Source organism: Pocillopora damicornis, chromosome 7 (assembly GCF_964200805.1).
Source record: "Pocillopora damicornis chromosome 7, jaPocDami1.2, whole genome shotgun sequence".
Lineage (NCBI taxonomy): Eukaryota > Metazoa > Cnidaria > Anthozoa > Scleractinia > Pocilloporidae > Pocillopora > Pocillopora damicornis.
In genome coordinates this window covers 24,042,769-24,060,227 of record NC_142676.1, presented here as the reverse complement: position 1 = coordinate 24,060,227, position 17,459 = coordinate 24,042,769, and the positions used below count along the sequence as shown (strand labels likewise).

The window sequence follows — 17,459 nt, the reverse complement described above, 5'->3', positions numbered from 1 at the left end:
TTCGCGCTTTCAACATCCGAAAAAATAAAATTGATCCGACAAGTACTTTAATGAAATTTTAGGACCGTGGATTTCAGACGTCCATAACGCAAGCTGAAACTAAAGAAGGTCAATCAATTGTTAAATATCCTGCAAGCTTTTGTGCATACATCGTCATACAGCTTTGACAACAAAATCTTATCTGATAAAGAAGCGATCTTCGCATTTATGAACACTACTGAACTAGTAGTTGAAATAAGGCCTGTTTCGTGGACTATAGAGCGTTACTTCCTGATGACAAAAACCCTAACCAGAATTGACCACACATTATTAACTGGTATCAAATCTGTTCATTTCTTTTAATAAAATAGTGTATTTTATTATTTCTTGCGCCAATTTGTAATTTGTTCTTGTTTTTGGCCATATTTGTAGGAACAGAAGCTGACGCAGTGATTTTGAAGCGTATCAGATTTTGACCGTTACTAGTTGTTTTCTGTCTCTTCCTCATCACGAGGCTATCTGATTGACATGGTGCGTTGATGGCAATGAAATGGAAGGAATGCCATTCTTATCGCTGACTGTCTGTCACCTCTGTATCAAGATGTTCCTGAGTTTTAATGATGTAACTTTTCTTTGCTATCGATGCCCTACAAAGTAGAAAATGAGCGTAAGAGGCGTAGAAAACAGGAGGGACATTTTTGTTTGCCTGAGTATCTAATATGAAGCATAACTGGCGAAGCAATATCTTTTGCACAGCCTTACAGTTTCTTAGACAAGTTTGAAGAGAGACTGGGTGTCACGTTAATTGTACGCGAAGTAAAAAATATTATCATTGCTTTATAATTCTTCTTGCAATGTTGTGGTGGGTAAATGGTGTAATTCACAGGAAGAACTCTTTTGCAACTTTTCCCGCTAAGCTCCACACTTCAGAAGCTACACTTTCTTTTAAAAATTACAAACAAAAATTCCAGGTTCGTCATGCACCATTCACCGTTCCCTTCACATCTAAATTCGCCCCTTTCCACCCATCTCTTTTCTTGTCGTGGTGATTGGAATCGATACACCAAAATCAGGTACCCGCAGGGAGACTGGAGACCATCTCTTCCGTTTAGCTCAGGGCAGATAGGTTTCAGTCTCCCCTTAATTCTACCACTACACCTGAATAAGCGCTTTTTCCCTCCGTTTTCAAATCATTTTCCCGCATAATCTAACAAACCTCTTTGCTGTAGAAGGTTTTGCCTGGCTTTTATAAAAGCCAAGATGTCGGCATCAGCTCTAGTGTCACCAGTTAGCATCACTGATCCTGAACTTGAACTTGCATCACTTGTCGAACTGCGAACGATAAAGGGATGTAGCTGATTGAGACAATCACTTCGAAATTTTACGCCACTAAACAGAGGCAGGAACCAACCAATGCAAAGAAATTTAAACACTACATAACACAATGCATGTGCACACACATTAGCGACTTCCTTGGACTTGTCTGCTCGCTTAACCTCAGGGCGTCAGTTCCATTTGAATCTTTTCGTGAAGAAGAAAGACGAACATTGACAAAGTCATTTCATCTCGCATCTACACAAGTAATTCGAAAGTAACTGATTCCTTCGTTGTTGATGACGTCAGAGATAGCTGTATGGCAAACCATCAGTTGTCGGTGATATTTCTTCAGTGTTAGCTGTAAGGATGATACGCTCTTTGCACGTTGTATAACGCTGACGTAATTTTGTTTTACAGTTAATTCAGTGTGCTCAAATTATGCTCAATACATATCGAGTAGCTCCATACCCTGATTTACTTCGTCCAGCATGGCCTCCGCTCAATTCCTCAGCCGCTGTTGCAGTAGCTGCAGATTGTGACCAGCTACTAAGGCCACTATCTGAACTTGAGGGGTGCACTGGGGGCCTACTGACAGAGGATGACACGGCTCCCATGGCTGCCAGCTGCGCTTCAGCTCGTAGCTTGGACACGAATTTTGCGGGTCTTGCGCTGCGAGAGGACTCATCTCGGGGATTCGACGTGCCACCCGGGTCTAAATCACGTCTTCGAGAAGCGGACGGAGGTCTAACGGGCGATATAGGAGGGGTCTTCCATGCTGCTCGAACTTCATCGGGTGTCTGAGGAGGAAAGTTTGGTTTGTAAAAATACAAATAGAATTAGAAGCAAAATAGTAATATCTATATCATATACAAAGTAGCATGGAGTAAATTTCTTCCAGGAACTTCTCTCCAACTCCACCAAAATCTTAAACTCCTATTCACGTGGCATACGATAATCATTTTCGCTCTTTGGCGTGATTTATGCTATAAGCCTTAACACATTAGTATATCAACATATTTAGATGGAAGGAAGGAAGGATACGAGGTAAGAGACAGAAGTTTTAAGTGATATGAGCGCTTTTAAATTCAAAGTTCGATCACGTCTCTGAGAATAAAGTCACAGATAACAGCGTAGGAGAGACAAATCGCAGAATTGAACGAGAGGCAGCGCACGGGCCTCATAAAATTAAAACAAACCTGGTTGAACGCCGCCTGTTCTGCCCACCATATTTCGAAATCTTTCTGCATCTTAACTTTGGCTTTTTCCAGCAGATGTTGAAGATGCTCGATCTCAGTTTTCAAGGATCGAAGACGAGTGAAACTGTCCTTATATCTAAGGTAATTAATGGGCAAAAACAAATTTAATTTAAGTAAGAGAAGGCTTGCTTACTGTATATCTGCTACAGATCGTTACTCACTCTGTTGTTTAAGGTTCACGCACTCAGTAGATCTTCACCAACTACTACCAATCCTTCGTCTGTTGACGTGCAAGTTTATTAAAGCACAGGGCAGCACAGACATTCTAACAGTGTGGCCATCTAAGAGATGACCTCATCTCGAAGCCAAAAATGGTCATAAATGAAACCGCGGGAAAAGCTTGACTGATAGCAGACGCATGAAATCACAAGGTACCCTTCACGCGCGGAAAAACGCGTGGCTAATGAAAAGCGCGGGAAATCCGTAATGTGTGCTAAATACTAGGATAGTTTGTTCTGTAACAAATAGGAATATTCTATCACCGATTTCCATCGAAGGCACTTTATACGAAATTTGAATTCACTTCTTTGAAGACTAGCACAACTCAAATTCAACGACGAACTAAGGCTTTGGAACATTCATGAAATCCACGCCATTCACTTACTTGGCTTTCTCTTCTTCAATAGCTTGCCTCAGGCTCTGCTCTACAGGGTCCACATCATCTATTCCTTCGGTGCCGTTTACAAAACCTTTAGGTTAACGAAAAATATTGTTTACAGATCATTGACACAAAGGCTTTTGCGAAACGAGTGAGACAGCGGCGGTAGCTATTTACAGTGTACATCTTGCAAAAGAACTTAACTTAGACAGTACCTTGCATCGATCGGCGAACTCTTTGTTGCTCGATTTGAGTTTTGATAGAATCTGGAATTTAAAAAAGTCACTTTAAAGATACACACTCTCTGAAAAAGGTCACAAATCATGCAAGCAAGGTAGACGACTGCCTGTACATGAAGAGACGACTGTCTGTACGACTGTGATGTACATGAAGGGCGATAGTCGCTCTCGTTAGCAGACAAGACTTACTGATCTTTTGTCGCGAAGAATTCACTTGCTCTCCAAGCCGTTTGGCCTCTGCGTATCTGAAAACAAAAGACGCAATCAAATGTGAATACTTCCTCAATCCATTCTAATAGTGGGGTCATCAGAATGATCAGGTACAAGATTCTCTTAAGTTGTCAACTTAAATTCTCAAGAGAAGTTAAAGGAAAAGCAGCAAACAATCAGTCCGAGACAATAACCTTTGCTTGAGTGTTTGTTTATTTTCCTCTATCGTGTCGTTGTGAGGATAGTCTCGGCGGAACGTCTCAAAAGCTTCTTTTCGTCCGACAGACATCTCATCTAGAATGTAGAACAAAACATTACAGTAACTGAAACAGCTTTTGCCGTTTTCGCCGAGGAAAGGAGTCTGCCGGAAACTCGCTCTTAAGAGTGGTAGAGATAAAGAAGTTGAACGCAAAAGAGGATGACCAATGCACAGAAGACATTCACGCATCGCAAATGCTAAACTTGTCATGTGCAAAGAACATTTTTTCATCAAACACTACAACCTTTACTATGATACATGTACTTTAAGTAATGTATCGTTTTGCCCCAATTTTTAAGGCCGTACCCTCGAGGATTCTTTTTTCTGTTTTGTTTCAAATGAGTTCTTCATTTATAGTAGTGCGGATCAGAGCGGATGCTTGGTAGGGTGAAATCAATGTTAAATCAGGACTGATTGCAACACAAACGAAGCTTTCGCTATTTCACCCACCAAGTTTCCTTCTGTAAGCAGATGGAGGTCTGTGATTAGTTGGATCATCACCAGGTGCTTGAGGGTGCTGACGATTCTAAAAGGAACAAAAGATAAAAACCCGCATTGACTATCCGCGATTAAACCTCGCGGAAAACGCACCCACTCGGAAGAACCTCCATCAACTCACAAGGCGGAGCCGAGTTTTTCTCATTTTCTCCCCAGTGCCTAAAGAGTTCTAGTTGTTCTGAGAAAAGCAGAGAATTAATACTAATCTACGACAACGACAAACGCTGATTGAAAAGTCGCCCACAAAGATTAAAATCCAAACAAGTTTCTTGTGGAACGAAACAGGAGATAAACCTTGGATTTCGTTCGGAGGGATTCTAATCGAGAAAAGTGCGAAATAGGGCGCCTTAACTCACTCCCGAGAGCTTAAGAACAAACCCACAAAAGAAAAACTTTACAGATCTCTTTAGAGCTACGTGAGTTCCTAATTTGTTGGCTGTGGATGAATATTTAACAAAGAGTGTTTCTTCCTCTCAACCCTCTCATTATGGTCGTATCGCCGTCTACATATCACACCTCTAGTGAAGTCTGAAAACTTTCGCTAACATGATACGTTAATAGGTGAACACTCCACAATTTTTTAATGGCTAGGGAGGAAATAATTATTCAATCAGACCTCAGTGGTATCAGACGACGGCCTGTCTCTCACACGTGTTCTGCTCGCAGCTCTCATCTTCGACAGTTCGTTCTCTGAGTCGTCACTTTGCGACTGACTGGCGCTCCGTCTGATCCCATCCGGTGCCGCGCCCATACCGTCCAGAAGTCGGCCGCCACCTTGCTTCTCTAACTCAGCCGTGCGCTTCTTCTCCTTCTTCAGCATGCCTACTAAGATATCTGAACAGTAGTTAAGTCAATATCTCATTTCAAATCATAGTAACAGATCAGATCAAAGCAGTGACTCTCAAAGCTCATTACGAAGGATAAAATACCACAAAAACGTGTACACCAACGAAGTAACTTGATAGTGACATACTGCAGTGCCAACGACTAACGTGAAAATTGTTAGTTGACAATGCGCATGTCAGATATAAAAAGAAAGCCAACGTAAAAATAAGTGCGCGCAGATAGGCGGCGTTTTTGGTTGAACGGTTTGGGGTTTTTTTGACAAGAAAACGTCGCCTTTTTTTACGCTGATATCCAACAACATCGAATTCGTTATTGTGCTTGTTCTCGAATCCAGAAACAGTTTAAAAACACAATTCACGTTGCCATTGTTAAATTTGCAAATTGTAACCAAATCCAAATCCTCGTGGTAGATAGGTAGCTACTTAACCATGGTAATGACTTGTAATTCAGTACCGGCTGACCACTGGTACCAGCATTCCATCTTCCTTATTACCTACTTTCATGCCAAGGCCCGGTAATTAAATGAAGCGATATATTCCAATCTCTTTTTTCTTTAGCTGTTAGTTGATTTGTTTGTCAGAGCATCTCCTCAAATGACTGGTCAATTCGTGACACCTCGACAAACCAGATGCAGAAGTAAAACTAACCGCGACTCCCACTTGCTTTTTCCCGCGCAAATCACCAGTCACATGAATTCGTTTTTAGTTTTCATTGGCTCCTTGCAAATAAATCTTCCCTCTGATTGGCCATTGTATTAACTTTGGATTTGGTTCATGAAACTTGTCCAAAAAGCAGTTAATATGCTCTACAACATGTCTCACTTTTGACTGAAGACAGGAGACTGAGTGAGTTATCATGAAGTGGAAACGTGTTAAGTTTACGATGCAGTTAAAGAATTATCACCCAAGGAGAAACACATTGTCAAACAAACATAGAGGAAACCAGTGATCAACTGGAAAATAGCTTACAAAGCGTTACAAAAGAAAGAAAAATAAACTTTCATTTTGGTGCTCGGATGTCTCACCAATAAAGAAAAACTCTACTGAGTTCCGATTCGCACCCTTTCCATCTACATTCAAATCATATCTTGATATAAACTTCTTCGATTGAAAACGTTCAATAATGCTTAAGAACATAACCGAAATAAAACGCGGCTCTCTCAATTTTCAGGGCTTCCCAGTTTTCAAAAGGCACCTGTCACGGTTGACACCTTCGAATGAAATACTCTTTGCTTTGCTGCGTTTATATACAAGAACCACAAGTATTGATCGTGAAACAGAACACCAGTGATATACTTTGGGCACCTGGTTTTGCACAAAGGAATTTAGGATATCTCCCTCAAAAGAGCGTCTCGATTGATGTCGAATACCAAACTAAAAATTAAACACAACGACCAATCAGAAAAGAGACAACACAACAAACAGCCAACGGGAACTCAAGCAGACTGCTCGAAGCGCGGGAAAACGCGGGTGACCGAGTCGGTGCGTGAGGTCACACACGTTGTTTACTTTAGCTTCTCATTGGCTCCTACTGATGCTTTCCCGCCTTTTTTCCGATGCGCAAAACTGATTATTTTAGCTTTTCTGCTCTTAAAAACTCAACTACAAGACCAGCGCTAACACCTTTATGTTTACGGTGTATAGTTTTATGTTTAGAATGCATGTTTTATTCACGTTTTTGTTTTAAATCGTGAGCCTTGTCATTTTCTTTCTTACTGTTTTCCTTCGAAATATTAGTTTCATTTATTCGCCTTTCTTGAAAAAAGGTTCTTTACTCATGTTACCCTTTGTAGACTCTCGTTAAATTTAACACAAAATACAATTATTCTATTGGTTGAATTTTTGTTTTTAGAAAAGAAACCTTTTTATCAGCCACAGAATCCGACGCAATCACAGAGTTACCTAAGATTCAAAAGCGCCTCGCGGCAAGTTTGTTCAAATTGTAGCAATAATTTAGGGCGAAATGATGAAAACCTGCGATACCAACGTTTTATCTTTAAAAGACAACGAATTATTTTGCATGGTTTAGACTACAAAGCTATTCAGCTGTAAGGCCAACTTGGCCCCGCTCTTGGTGAAATCGCTCTCTGCAAAGACGGTCGAACACTAACTCTCCGAGACTAAACAACAGTTGTTGACTTTTAAATCAAGTTCCAGTGCGCCCACTTTCTCTATTGAAAGCATTGAATTACACCAAGTGCTGCACGAAATAGACAATTACGATACAGATACGGCGTTCTCATAAACTTTTGCTCCGTTCACATGGATGTCGTCCTCCTTCTACTCCCGCCATCTTGTTGGGTTTCAATCACGGCTATAACTTTCTTTTTCTCTTGCTCTGCTCGATTCAATACCATCACAGCTTCGATGTAATCCTCCTCAGCTTGTAATCTTTGTTTTTCGGCGTCTCTGAGCCTGTCGTGAGAAGTGGAGCAGCGCTCTAACGCTTTTTTGTAACCTGCTATCACTTCTTTCCGAGCGATATCTAACAACCGCATTTGATGCCGTTCCGAATCAAACACAACATGACTTTCCAACAATTTGATAATATGCTTGTGAACATGCAAGTTATTTGTCATTCCAGCCTCGATAGCCACTCGTGAACGCCTGTGAATCTGCTTCAGCTCTCTCAGCGTAAAATTCTCCACATCGGCCGACAGTTTCCCGAGCGTGAGAGTCGCCTCTCGGTCCATCTGTCCGATAAACGCATCTTCTTCCTCGTGCGTGTTCGTGAGATATCGGCTGTGCTCTTCCTTGGTCAACTTGGAACTCTCATCTAGTTCATCCAGTTTAAACAGGTTTGTGAATCTCTCCACAGTCGCGCTCGCGAACAACGCAACGCGGCTAGTCAATCCAGTAGTTTCCCAGTTCAGCCTTAGAAACACAGGTTTGTCATGGTTAGTTTTCCTAGCGATATTTCATTGCTGTTTACTTGATGTGCTGCTTGACCGCTTTGTTACAGAGGACCATAAATACTAGTTTTAAAGCAAGAATTTATGAGCAACGCAGCTCTCTAACGATCCTAAAACTTTTAAAGCACGTTGGCCACAGGTTTAACTTTATTTCAAGAATTCGATCAAGGGCATAACACTTAACTGATGTCGCTACCACGCAAGGAACCGTTTTAATTACTTGATTAGAAGTTTATTGTCCATTGTTACGTTTTAGGTTACATTAAAGTAAAACTTGTGTTTAAAAATTGTGAATTGCAATGGTTAACGTTTATCGCTTTTAGAGATCGAAAGTAAATGGAAGGTTATGTGGTTATCACAGGTTAAAGTAAAGCAGAATTCTAGTCTTTTGTTAAGCGTTTAAGTTTTCACTAAAATAATTCATATTATTAGCGCTAAGTATCGTTTGTATTGCCCTACACACCATATCTAACAGTAATTACTAATTATATCTATTCCCATCCCTTGTTTACCTGACAATGTACCTAGGGCGAAATTTTTTTGATCACCTAAGCAAGCCTGTGCATATTTATCAACTGATGAACAGAAATTCAAAGGGTAAAACAGAACTTTTTCGCACTCATCGCCAACTGTTTGCAACATTAAAGATTTGCCAGTCGAAACAAGGAACACAAACAAACACAAACAAACAGCGGATAGTCCCCATAAAAGAGCGTACTAAAACAATACAACATTAGACATGTCTCCACAGTTTACTCGTAAACATGTTCTATCTTTTCGAACTACCATTTCATGAAATCTCAATAAATTAAGAGCAATTTTGCGCCTTGCAGAACCGAACTCAATAAACATCGTAGAGCACTCCTTTAGGAGCCTAACAAGACATAGCCACGTGTGAGCCAGTTCATACAGCCACAACATAACCAGCTGTTATACCAATACCTCTTTTCAAACCGATGATAAAGGATATTGATCTCGTTATCTCGCTGTCGAATGAGCTCCTTAAGCTTGTTCACTTCAGTATGGTTGCCTAAGTAACTGCTGTCGAGGACGCCATCAATTGCTGGAGTCCTACAAGTGAGAGAGCGAAAGACAAAGAAAGCATGATTCTACTCACTAAACCACGCTGAGGTTAGAAACTACAAAGGCTCACAGAGCTGGCGGTTTTTTGGGAAGGCATGTGAGTGTAAATTGTCTTGCCGAAGAACACAACATAACTCCCCGACTAGCACTCGAGCCACCGAAAGCTCGGCTTGGTACCAGTTCACTCCAATCGAGAACACTGATCAACAGGCCATCATACAACGTTCAGGAATGCAACTGCTTAGGAAACCTGAAACATACTGAGAAAACTTTACCTCTGTGGGGGAGGAGATGGGTTCTTCTTGCTCTTCTCCAACACGTGATTCTGCAGGAAGAAATCAAAGTATAAAAGAACAAATATTTTGCGAGGCGGTCGGTAGGAACTATCCTAATGTTCCTTCGTTCTATCTGCCACTTTTGATAAACCGATCAAATGTTCCACACAAGTCACAACTGCAAACGGGGTATATATATCGTGGCCCTGCTAAAATGTAAGACTGAGCTCACAAGACTCTTTGATGACTTACTTTGAGTAGCTGGAAGCAGTAGTTGATCTTTCTCATGTCAGCTCCAACACTGAGGGATGATTCCGGATCAGAATCTTCGATGTAACTTTTCACCATTCTGCGCAGTCTAAAGGGAAACAATTTGCTAACTTCATTACATCATATCCACCACTTGGAACGTGAATAAACGCAAGCCTAAATGATGACTTGAGAACAAAAATACAAACGGCACCTATCCAATTCATCTTCCGTTAGCTCGCCAGTGTATTCTTGTCCTGTGGACATCGCAAGTTCATCTTTGAGTCTCTGCACTTCCGCCTTGAGTTGAGCAATCAACTATAGTACGATAACAAAACAAACAAAGATCGATATTGTTTACATGGAGCGCTTTTCGATTGACGAACATAAAATCTCACCCCAATTAGTCACAACAGCCGCTCAACAAAAAAAAGGGAAAAAACAATCGAATGGAGCTTTGTTTGAGAACCCAAAGTAAATACTCCTAAGCACATCGATCGAGCACAGAAGAGCCTGATAGACGAAAATCTGAGTTTTGCAGCTAATTGGTTCAGAGGGAGTTGGGGGGTTCCTGGCCAAAAATACAAAGCGTAGTGAGTTAAAACCAAACTGATTCCGAATTTCCTTTTTGACTCTTGCAATTACTTAAATCAAGACATTGTATAATTTCAACCACGTTTGCATTTCGCATTTCTTACAAGCAACACAAAAAAATACTGATACACGCCAGATACACGCCAGAGTTCGAAGGAATAAAAGTCACAGCAAAACAAATTTCTTTCAATCCAATGAGCCACTATTTTCTTCCATAAAAAATAAATTAATTTCACTGACCAGTTTAGGATCAATCTCCTCGTTGAGCAGTACATCATTCTTGATCATGGCCACTCGCTGCGCAAATCTACAAGTTGAAATGGATTCCTATGGAACAAAAAAGAAAGTGCCCTCAATTCTTTCTTCATCTCTACACTACAGATGAAATCTCTAAGTCTTAAATCATTCAGTGTCTAAGAATATCTCTACAATGTACGGAATAAATATGACAGTTAGATAAAATAATTAGAAAGACAACAAATGTTTGCTTTGTCTCTTTGATAGCTCGTGCAGCACCGATGCGATCACGCTTCCAGACGATCGAAATTCGCGCACTCGTCAAGCTCTCGTAAAGCTGTCTTTACACTTGTTAAGCTGCCGTTACGCTCTTGTCTTGCTCTGGTCGACTTCCTCTCAAGCTCTTATCAACCTTTCGCCAAGCTCACTTTATGTTCTCTTCAACTTTTTGCCGTGCTCCAACGTGCTTTCGGCGGCGATTTTTCGTATTACTCTTCTAAGTTCGCTCAAACTTTCCCTGCAAGAAAATCTTCTAAGCGTCGAAAGTGCTCGTCAGATTCAATGCGACGATTCTGTCTTGATCGAAGTGACATAGTTCATAATGTTTTCTTCTTGTTTTTCTCAGCGACACAACATTGGTAATAAACTGTACAGACATTCCAGTGCAGCAATGAAACATTGTAGACGAGAGATATTTAACGGTAACGATCATAATAATGCAACTTACATCTAAGTTTTTCCTATCAAGGGAGCAAGTTGCTATCATGGACGTCATGCAATTCCCTCCGAGACTGCAACAGAAACAACAAATAAACATAAGTACTAGATTTGACCTAAAAATACCATGGGATCTCATAGAGGAACTAATGGTACGCCAGATTCATGATGGGGAGAAAACTGAAAAAACAATTTGGTAAGGGGGAGGGGGAGAGAGTCCAAATCAGCGAGTGAGGGTTCACATCTGCCACCTTACTTTGGACTGGGGGGGGGGGGGTCTATGTCCGCTAGCGGAGTTCGACCGGGGCCTGACTCCGCCGGGACACCAGCTACCTTAACCAGTTACCTTAACAACGACTTGAATTTTTTCAAAATATGTTCACCTGTCTCTAAGGACTGACGTCATCATCGAGTTTCTGTATGGGATGTGGCTTCTTGACTTCTCTGATAACGCTACTATCACCTGGGAATACAACAGATTATTGAAATAAAGATAATTTCGAAGTCTGTGAGTTCGTTTCTTCATTCATCCCTGAGTCTATTCGATCTTTCGTTCTTTTGTTTGAACTGCGTCATGCGATCTTTCGTTCTACCGTTCGCTTAACTGATCGCTTGTTTGTTTCATTCTTTCTATGTTACATCCTTTCCATGTTCGTTCGTTAACTCTTACATCCCCTTATTTTCAAAATTGCGTGACGCATTCACCTGTTCAAGGTAGTGAAGTGACAAATTGATATACTTGGCTTCTGTTAACAAGGTTCCTCCGACATTGGTCTTGCCAACTCTCTCAGACCTATACGTAAAAAACAATAGTTAAATAAATAAACAAACAAAGAGAGCTCTGCCAGTTTCTTAAAATGTTTCAGAACTACAGCGGCGTGCAATAACGTTTCATATCGTCTGTTTACCCTGCAAGGTCAACCAAGTGAAGCTTGGCTCGTCTGATGGTCGCTGATCCTGGATCACGGGTGGAGATATGGATGGTGAAAATACAATGTGATCTGGTCGACGCTTGATTCATTGGTGTCTGTAGTGTTAAAAGGTTTACAATCGTAATAAGAAATAACCGAAATACGAAAATGATCAGATGAAAAGGTTGTACAATCGGGAAATGCCGTCGCTCTCATTCAGTCATTATGGTAACAAGTTTGTAAAGAGGAACGATTTTATACCTCAATCGTATTACAAGTTAGTAACAAGGTGTACGGGATTAGTGATCAAAGGTGCGGGAAGAGAGGTCAGAAATGCGCAATAAGAGAAAATTAGAGGACGAACAGCGCTTTTTTCCAGAATCAAGGATCTAACTTATCAGATGCTCTAATAATTCTTGTGCACGTTGTTAAAGATATCTATAGGTTTAAGAAAACTGGAGAATCTTTAAACGGGCTAATACCACGTGCGCATGTTCTCTTATTAAAAATATTGCCTCACAATACAGTAACTCACCTCGGCTATCATCCTGTTTGTGTCCCCAAGAAACAACAAATTGAGAGCTAAAAAGAGCAAAAATAGAATCAGTCACTAAATAAATAAATACAGTTAAGACACACAAGGCAGTTCGCTCAGAACTAAATGTATGCTGAAAATCATGTAATTCTTCAACATGGTTGCCCATCTGCGGCACTTCAGGCACTAACAACTTGATTGAGCTCCATTTTTCGTGTACACAGGTTAGTCACTGACGCATTGTACACACTGCCATCGTTCGGAAATATCTCCAGTAACTTCTCACATCAGTTTACAGGAAGATTCCTACTTAATGGAGAAAACTGCATCTAAACACTTCATCTCACCTTCCTCTTCATTGCTTGCTTGGTGAAGGGAAAGATTCTTGAGATGGACATTATTGTCACTGTCTTCAAATAAGTTTACTTTGCTGTGGAGGAGAAGTAAGCCTGTCAGTTAACCATGTTCACAGACCCAAGATTGACCAGAAATGAATTTCTGCTTGCATTATCAATAAATTTCCGAGCAGAAAGATGCCAAGAATTGAAAAAAACATCAACTGGAGGAAAGTGTTTGATTTAATACCATATTCTCAATCGAACTAAAATTATAAGATTATTTTCATACTTAGTAATAAGTAAAAAAAAAGATTTTGTTAGTTTATTTACCCTAAAAGAAGTACTAAAGGTGACCAACATTGGCTTTTTTTAATCACAAAATCATCTTAACAGTTTTTCCAAAATTTCCATCACTTTAAAAAGTTGCCAGAACCCTTGAAACCATTCAGAAATCAGCCAGCTGTTACAAATGGTCAAGAGGTTGCATACCAAATTTGCATAATTTTGAAATAATAGGCTCTCACTCACGGTAAATCTTCCAGCTTGCAAGCCTCATGTTTGGGGTCCAAAAGATCATATCCATTTTCATTGTAGATCTCAAGATAAGATATATGAGCAGTGAACACTGTGCCTGGATGCTGGTGACAAAATTTAGAAAAAAAAAACCTATTACCTAATGGATAGCTTGCATTGTTAATAGTACACAACATGACAATTCTGAATTCTTATAGGCTAAAGGAGCACATGCATCAAATCCCAGATAAAATGCAAAAAGTGTGCATGGTAATTTAGTACGGGAAATTGAAAACTCAAAGACTATTTTAATTTGATAAAGAGGAAGTTGCCATGAAGAATTATCAATATTTAACATCGATGACATTACCAAACAACAAACAAAGTTACCAACCTTCTCAAAATACTCAAAGATGTAAGAAAGTGATCTTGGAATTAATCCTCTATCAACATAACGCTCAGCGCCTCCTGTGATCGTAAACGTCTTACCAGATCCTGTCTACATGCAAGATAAACAGTAACTGTTTAGTTTACGTAACATTTAGCACACTGCAAAAGCACAGCCACACCTTGCAGATATGCATGGAGCTTATGGAAAAGAGCATGATTATCGTAGTATCTTGAACACAATCATGCACTTAGTAAATAGCACATTTCAAATACTTTAGGTGGCTAGAAATAGACCATAAGGATGGCAAAGATACTGTAATATTTGTGGGCCTGTGTTCATGTACCTGACCATATGCAAAGATTGTTCCATTGTAACCAGTCAAGACACTGAAAGAAACAAGCCAACAGCAACTCAGAAATAAGATATTAACTCTCAGTTGGAGCATCATGCATTGTACAACTAATTGTACTCCTCGTAACAATCTAAATATTAAGATACGAGTACCTTTATATTACAAACAGCCTGTGATTTTTATTTGACTCACCAATATTCTTGACAATGCACTTTCATTCACAAAAGAACAAAAATTTCAGCCTGCATGACTGTATTTTTCTCTTACTCTGTTCTATTCAGCATAATCAACTTTAACCCTTTACACCCTAACATCAGTATGCATATTCTCCATACTGTTCTTTATACATCTCCTAAGGTGCCGACAAGGAGAATTTGTTTGCCAATCAAATACTTCTTTCATTGGTGATCATTTCCTTTATTCTCATGACCTCAACATGTGATTCAGGGGTGAAATTTGATGCTAGTTACTCTTAGGGTTTAAAAGGTTAAGACTGAGACACAATCCAGTTAATATATATACACAGTATCCTTACTTGTCTATAACTCCTTGTGCAACTTCTTCAAAAACCTCATCTTGCTTGCAGTCTTGATCAAACACTTTATTGAACCTATTAGATTTATTTTAAACAGAAACAAAAGTTTATTAAATTACATGAGTAACTTAAATACCAACAACATAGAATATTGCAGAACAATACTAACAATAAGGTTAACTATGACAATCTCTTTGAAACTCTTAATAATGATATTGAATGATGTACTGTAATTTTTGTTTTGTTTTGTTTTTTTCTTTTTAAAAAGCCCTCATTTTCAAAGCAGTTTACCACATAAAATTTATAACAGGGGTGAGGGTAATTTAGTATCATCAACTGAGTTGATAACATAAATGTTGGCCACCATAAAGAGTTTCAAAGCTGACATTTCCAGCATTAGCCCTTTGTCAGAGGAAATCATTTCAATTTGCAATTACAAAGGGCTAACACTCAAAAATGTCAGCTTTAAAACTCTCAACAGTGGCCAGCATTTAAGTTATCAACTCAGTTGATAATACTAAATTACCCTGTTATACTCTCCTACCGATGCAGCAACAGTTTACTTGGAAACTTGGATCAATATCAGTATCTGGGCAACTGCCCACCTACTCCTCCCCTAACCCAACAACAGTCAATTGACAACAAGTTAAGGTTAATGTTGGGTTAGGGGAGGGGTAGGTGGGCAGTTGCCCAGATACTGATATTGATCCAGAAACTTAACCCCTTGACACATAAAATTTGTGTCTAAGTAATACATGGGCTGTAAAAAATTGTACCCAGTGAAAAAACAAAAACCAGAAAGGCAATTAAGGCAATAAAAGGGCATGAAGTTGGAACCTCACTTCAAACTTAACATTTATAAGGCCTCTCATTGCCTGTCTTGGGTTTCTCACAGACATAAATCTCTCTGCCATCCAACAGTGCCATAAGGTACTCGCATGTAGCAACCCTTTAAATGCCCATGCACTTGAACTGACAAAGGATGTTTTTGCTGATGATTTCTTTTAACCCTTTAACTCCCATGAGTGACCAAGACAGAATTTCTCCTAACATTATCAATACAATATCAACCAAATAAGTGATGAGAATAAAGAAAAATATTAATTTGTGGATAATTGGTTGATCCAATACTAAATTCTCTGAACTAACATTATAAGAATTGTATGGTTCACAGCTAGGACAATTAAAAAATCGATCCAGAAGTTACAGGGTTAAGTCAGTTGCTCTTGTCAAAGTCATTTGCTGCAATAAATTTACTTGCATGAAGCTGTTTGCAGAAACTGGAAAATGACACCTAGAGTCTAGTAATTTTAGCCAAGAGAGTCCTTCAAACACAATTTTGGGTACCCCTATTTTGAGCCTTCTTTCTTAAGGCTTTTATTTTTTGTATTTTGCTCATACATGTAACACTCCCCAAAATATCACTATATAGCACCTTTTAGTCTTGTTCCCACAGCACTGTATCAAATGGATTTGTGTTTGTTTTAAATATCACTTACTCAACAGGTAGATCAGCTACCAATTCCTTATATAAATTAACTACAAACCTAAATTTATAAACTTCTCTCTTGTTGTTGATATAGCCATCAGCTAGATCTTTAGGAACAGTGAAGGAAATAGAAGAATTTCCACCCTCATCTTCGAAAATTTCATAAAGCTTAAAAGCAGAAAGCAATCTATTAGTTCCTTAAAAAAGAATTAATATTTCAAAGACTTAAACGTCAAGTCAGGTGATGTCTGCTGGTTAAATTTCACTTCAGTGGGTTTACAGGAAGTGATACATTAAAATCAGAGAAAAACCAAATGTTTGGGGCATCAAAGAGAATTTTGTTTAAACCAAATTGGTCAAGAACCAAATAAACTGACCTAAATAATTGAAGAACATTCAGAGAAAAACGATTCTGTAAAATCCGTAAATTTTTTTGAAACACAAATTGTGATAGTTTCAAAGTTAAAGTGGTAATTTATAATCCTTCACGAATGGCTTGCACAATACACTTTTTCAAGAATTATTTATTTATGCAAAAATAATAAGGGGATTTCGTTGTGAAAAGCTGGGGGTAAGCTTATAATTAGTACCGTGCCAAAAATCCCCCTACAACGTTTTTTAACCTGTTGTAAATTTTATTTTCTAATTTGGATAATTTCAGATTTCCTTACAAATTATCTGGACAGTTCATTCCTTTTTTCATTTTGTATAAATAGGCTTATCAAACAACAATGGCAACAAATTATCGAATCTTGCTTAAAATGAATCAACATGTACATGTAACTGGCGGCCATTATTATTATTATCAGTACAAGCTAAGTTACCCCTGTCTTTTGCTTCGTCGGCTTTGCTCTGGCGTAAATCTGGATTCCTTGCTTCACCATCCTTCATGACGATTCGAAGGGACTTCTTTACTCACAGGAATGTGAAATACACCAATGTTATGCAAGTCAGTTTGTAGCCTCTCTCTCGTTGCCTTGGTTGTCGATGTTAGTGCAGTGAGAAATTTGTGAAAGGCCAAAACTTAAAGGATTGGGAACGACAGGGATAAATATGTCATGTACAAGCTAATGAAGTGTAGCATACTCTTGCGTTGCTTACCGCTGGTTTAAAAATTGCTGTTGCAA

The 17,459-nt window shown here is 39.2% G+C and overlaps 1 protein-coding gene across 2 annotated transcripts; it reads right to left on the bottom strand.

Moving 5' to 3' along the window:
- Positions 1-309: 309 nt before the first annotated feature.
- LOC113684943 (kinesin-like protein KIF6) lies at positions 310-17,366 on the bottom strand. Of its 2 annotated transcripts, XM_089212428.1 has the most exons (27): positions 17,157-17,354; positions 16,391-16,500; positions 14,844-14,918; positions 14,300-14,342; positions 13,960-14,064; positions 13,581-13,690; positions 13,062-13,144; positions 12,715-12,761; positions 12,177-12,295; positions 11,974-12,061; positions 11,652-11,731; positions 11,279-11,342; positions 10,555-10,641; positions 9,935-10,038; positions 9,724-9,829; positions 9,472-9,521; positions 9,084-9,184; positions 4,973-5,190; positions 4,309-4,384; positions 3,794-3,893; positions 3,579-3,634; positions 3,366-3,416; positions 3,157-3,241; positions 2,493-2,628; positions 1,765-2,093; positions 1,196-1,311; positions 310-626 (listed from the first exon to the last, which is right to left on the bottom strand). In XM_089212428.1, exons 1-27 carry the CDS (start codon positions 17,214-17,216, stop codon positions 616-618), a joined length of 2,610 nt encoding a protein of 869 aa, XP_089068554.1. In that variant the 5' UTR covers positions 17,217-17,354; the 3' UTR covers positions 310-615. The 2 variants fall into 2 exon arrangements, with proteins under 2 accessions (XP_089068554.1, XP_089068555.1); XM_089212429.1 differs by lacking the exons at positions 310-626; positions 1,196-1,311; positions 1,765-2,093; ... (5 more) ...; positions 4,309-4,384; positions 4,973-5,190 and adding an exon at positions 6,864-8,075 and having other exon boundaries at positions 9,056-9,184; positions 17,157-17,366.
- Between the last annotated feature and the right edge of the window lie 93 nt (positions 17,367-17,459).

Excerpts from the sequence above, each read along its gene's own strand:
- LOC113684943 (XM_089212428.1), bottom strand. The coding sequence starts at position 17,216 with ATGGTGAAGCAAGGAATCCAGATTTACGCCAGAGCAAAGCCGACGAAG. Across the intron at positions 9,830-9,934 it reads ACGGAAGATGAATTGGATAG|ACTGCGCAGAATGGTGAAAA; the intron begins GTGCCGTTTGTA and ends GTTTCCCTTTAG. Across the intron at positions 2,094-2,492 it reads AACAGGCGGCGTTCAACCAG|ACACCCGATGAAGTTCGAGC; the intron begins GTTTGTTTTAAT and ends TTTCCTCCTCAG.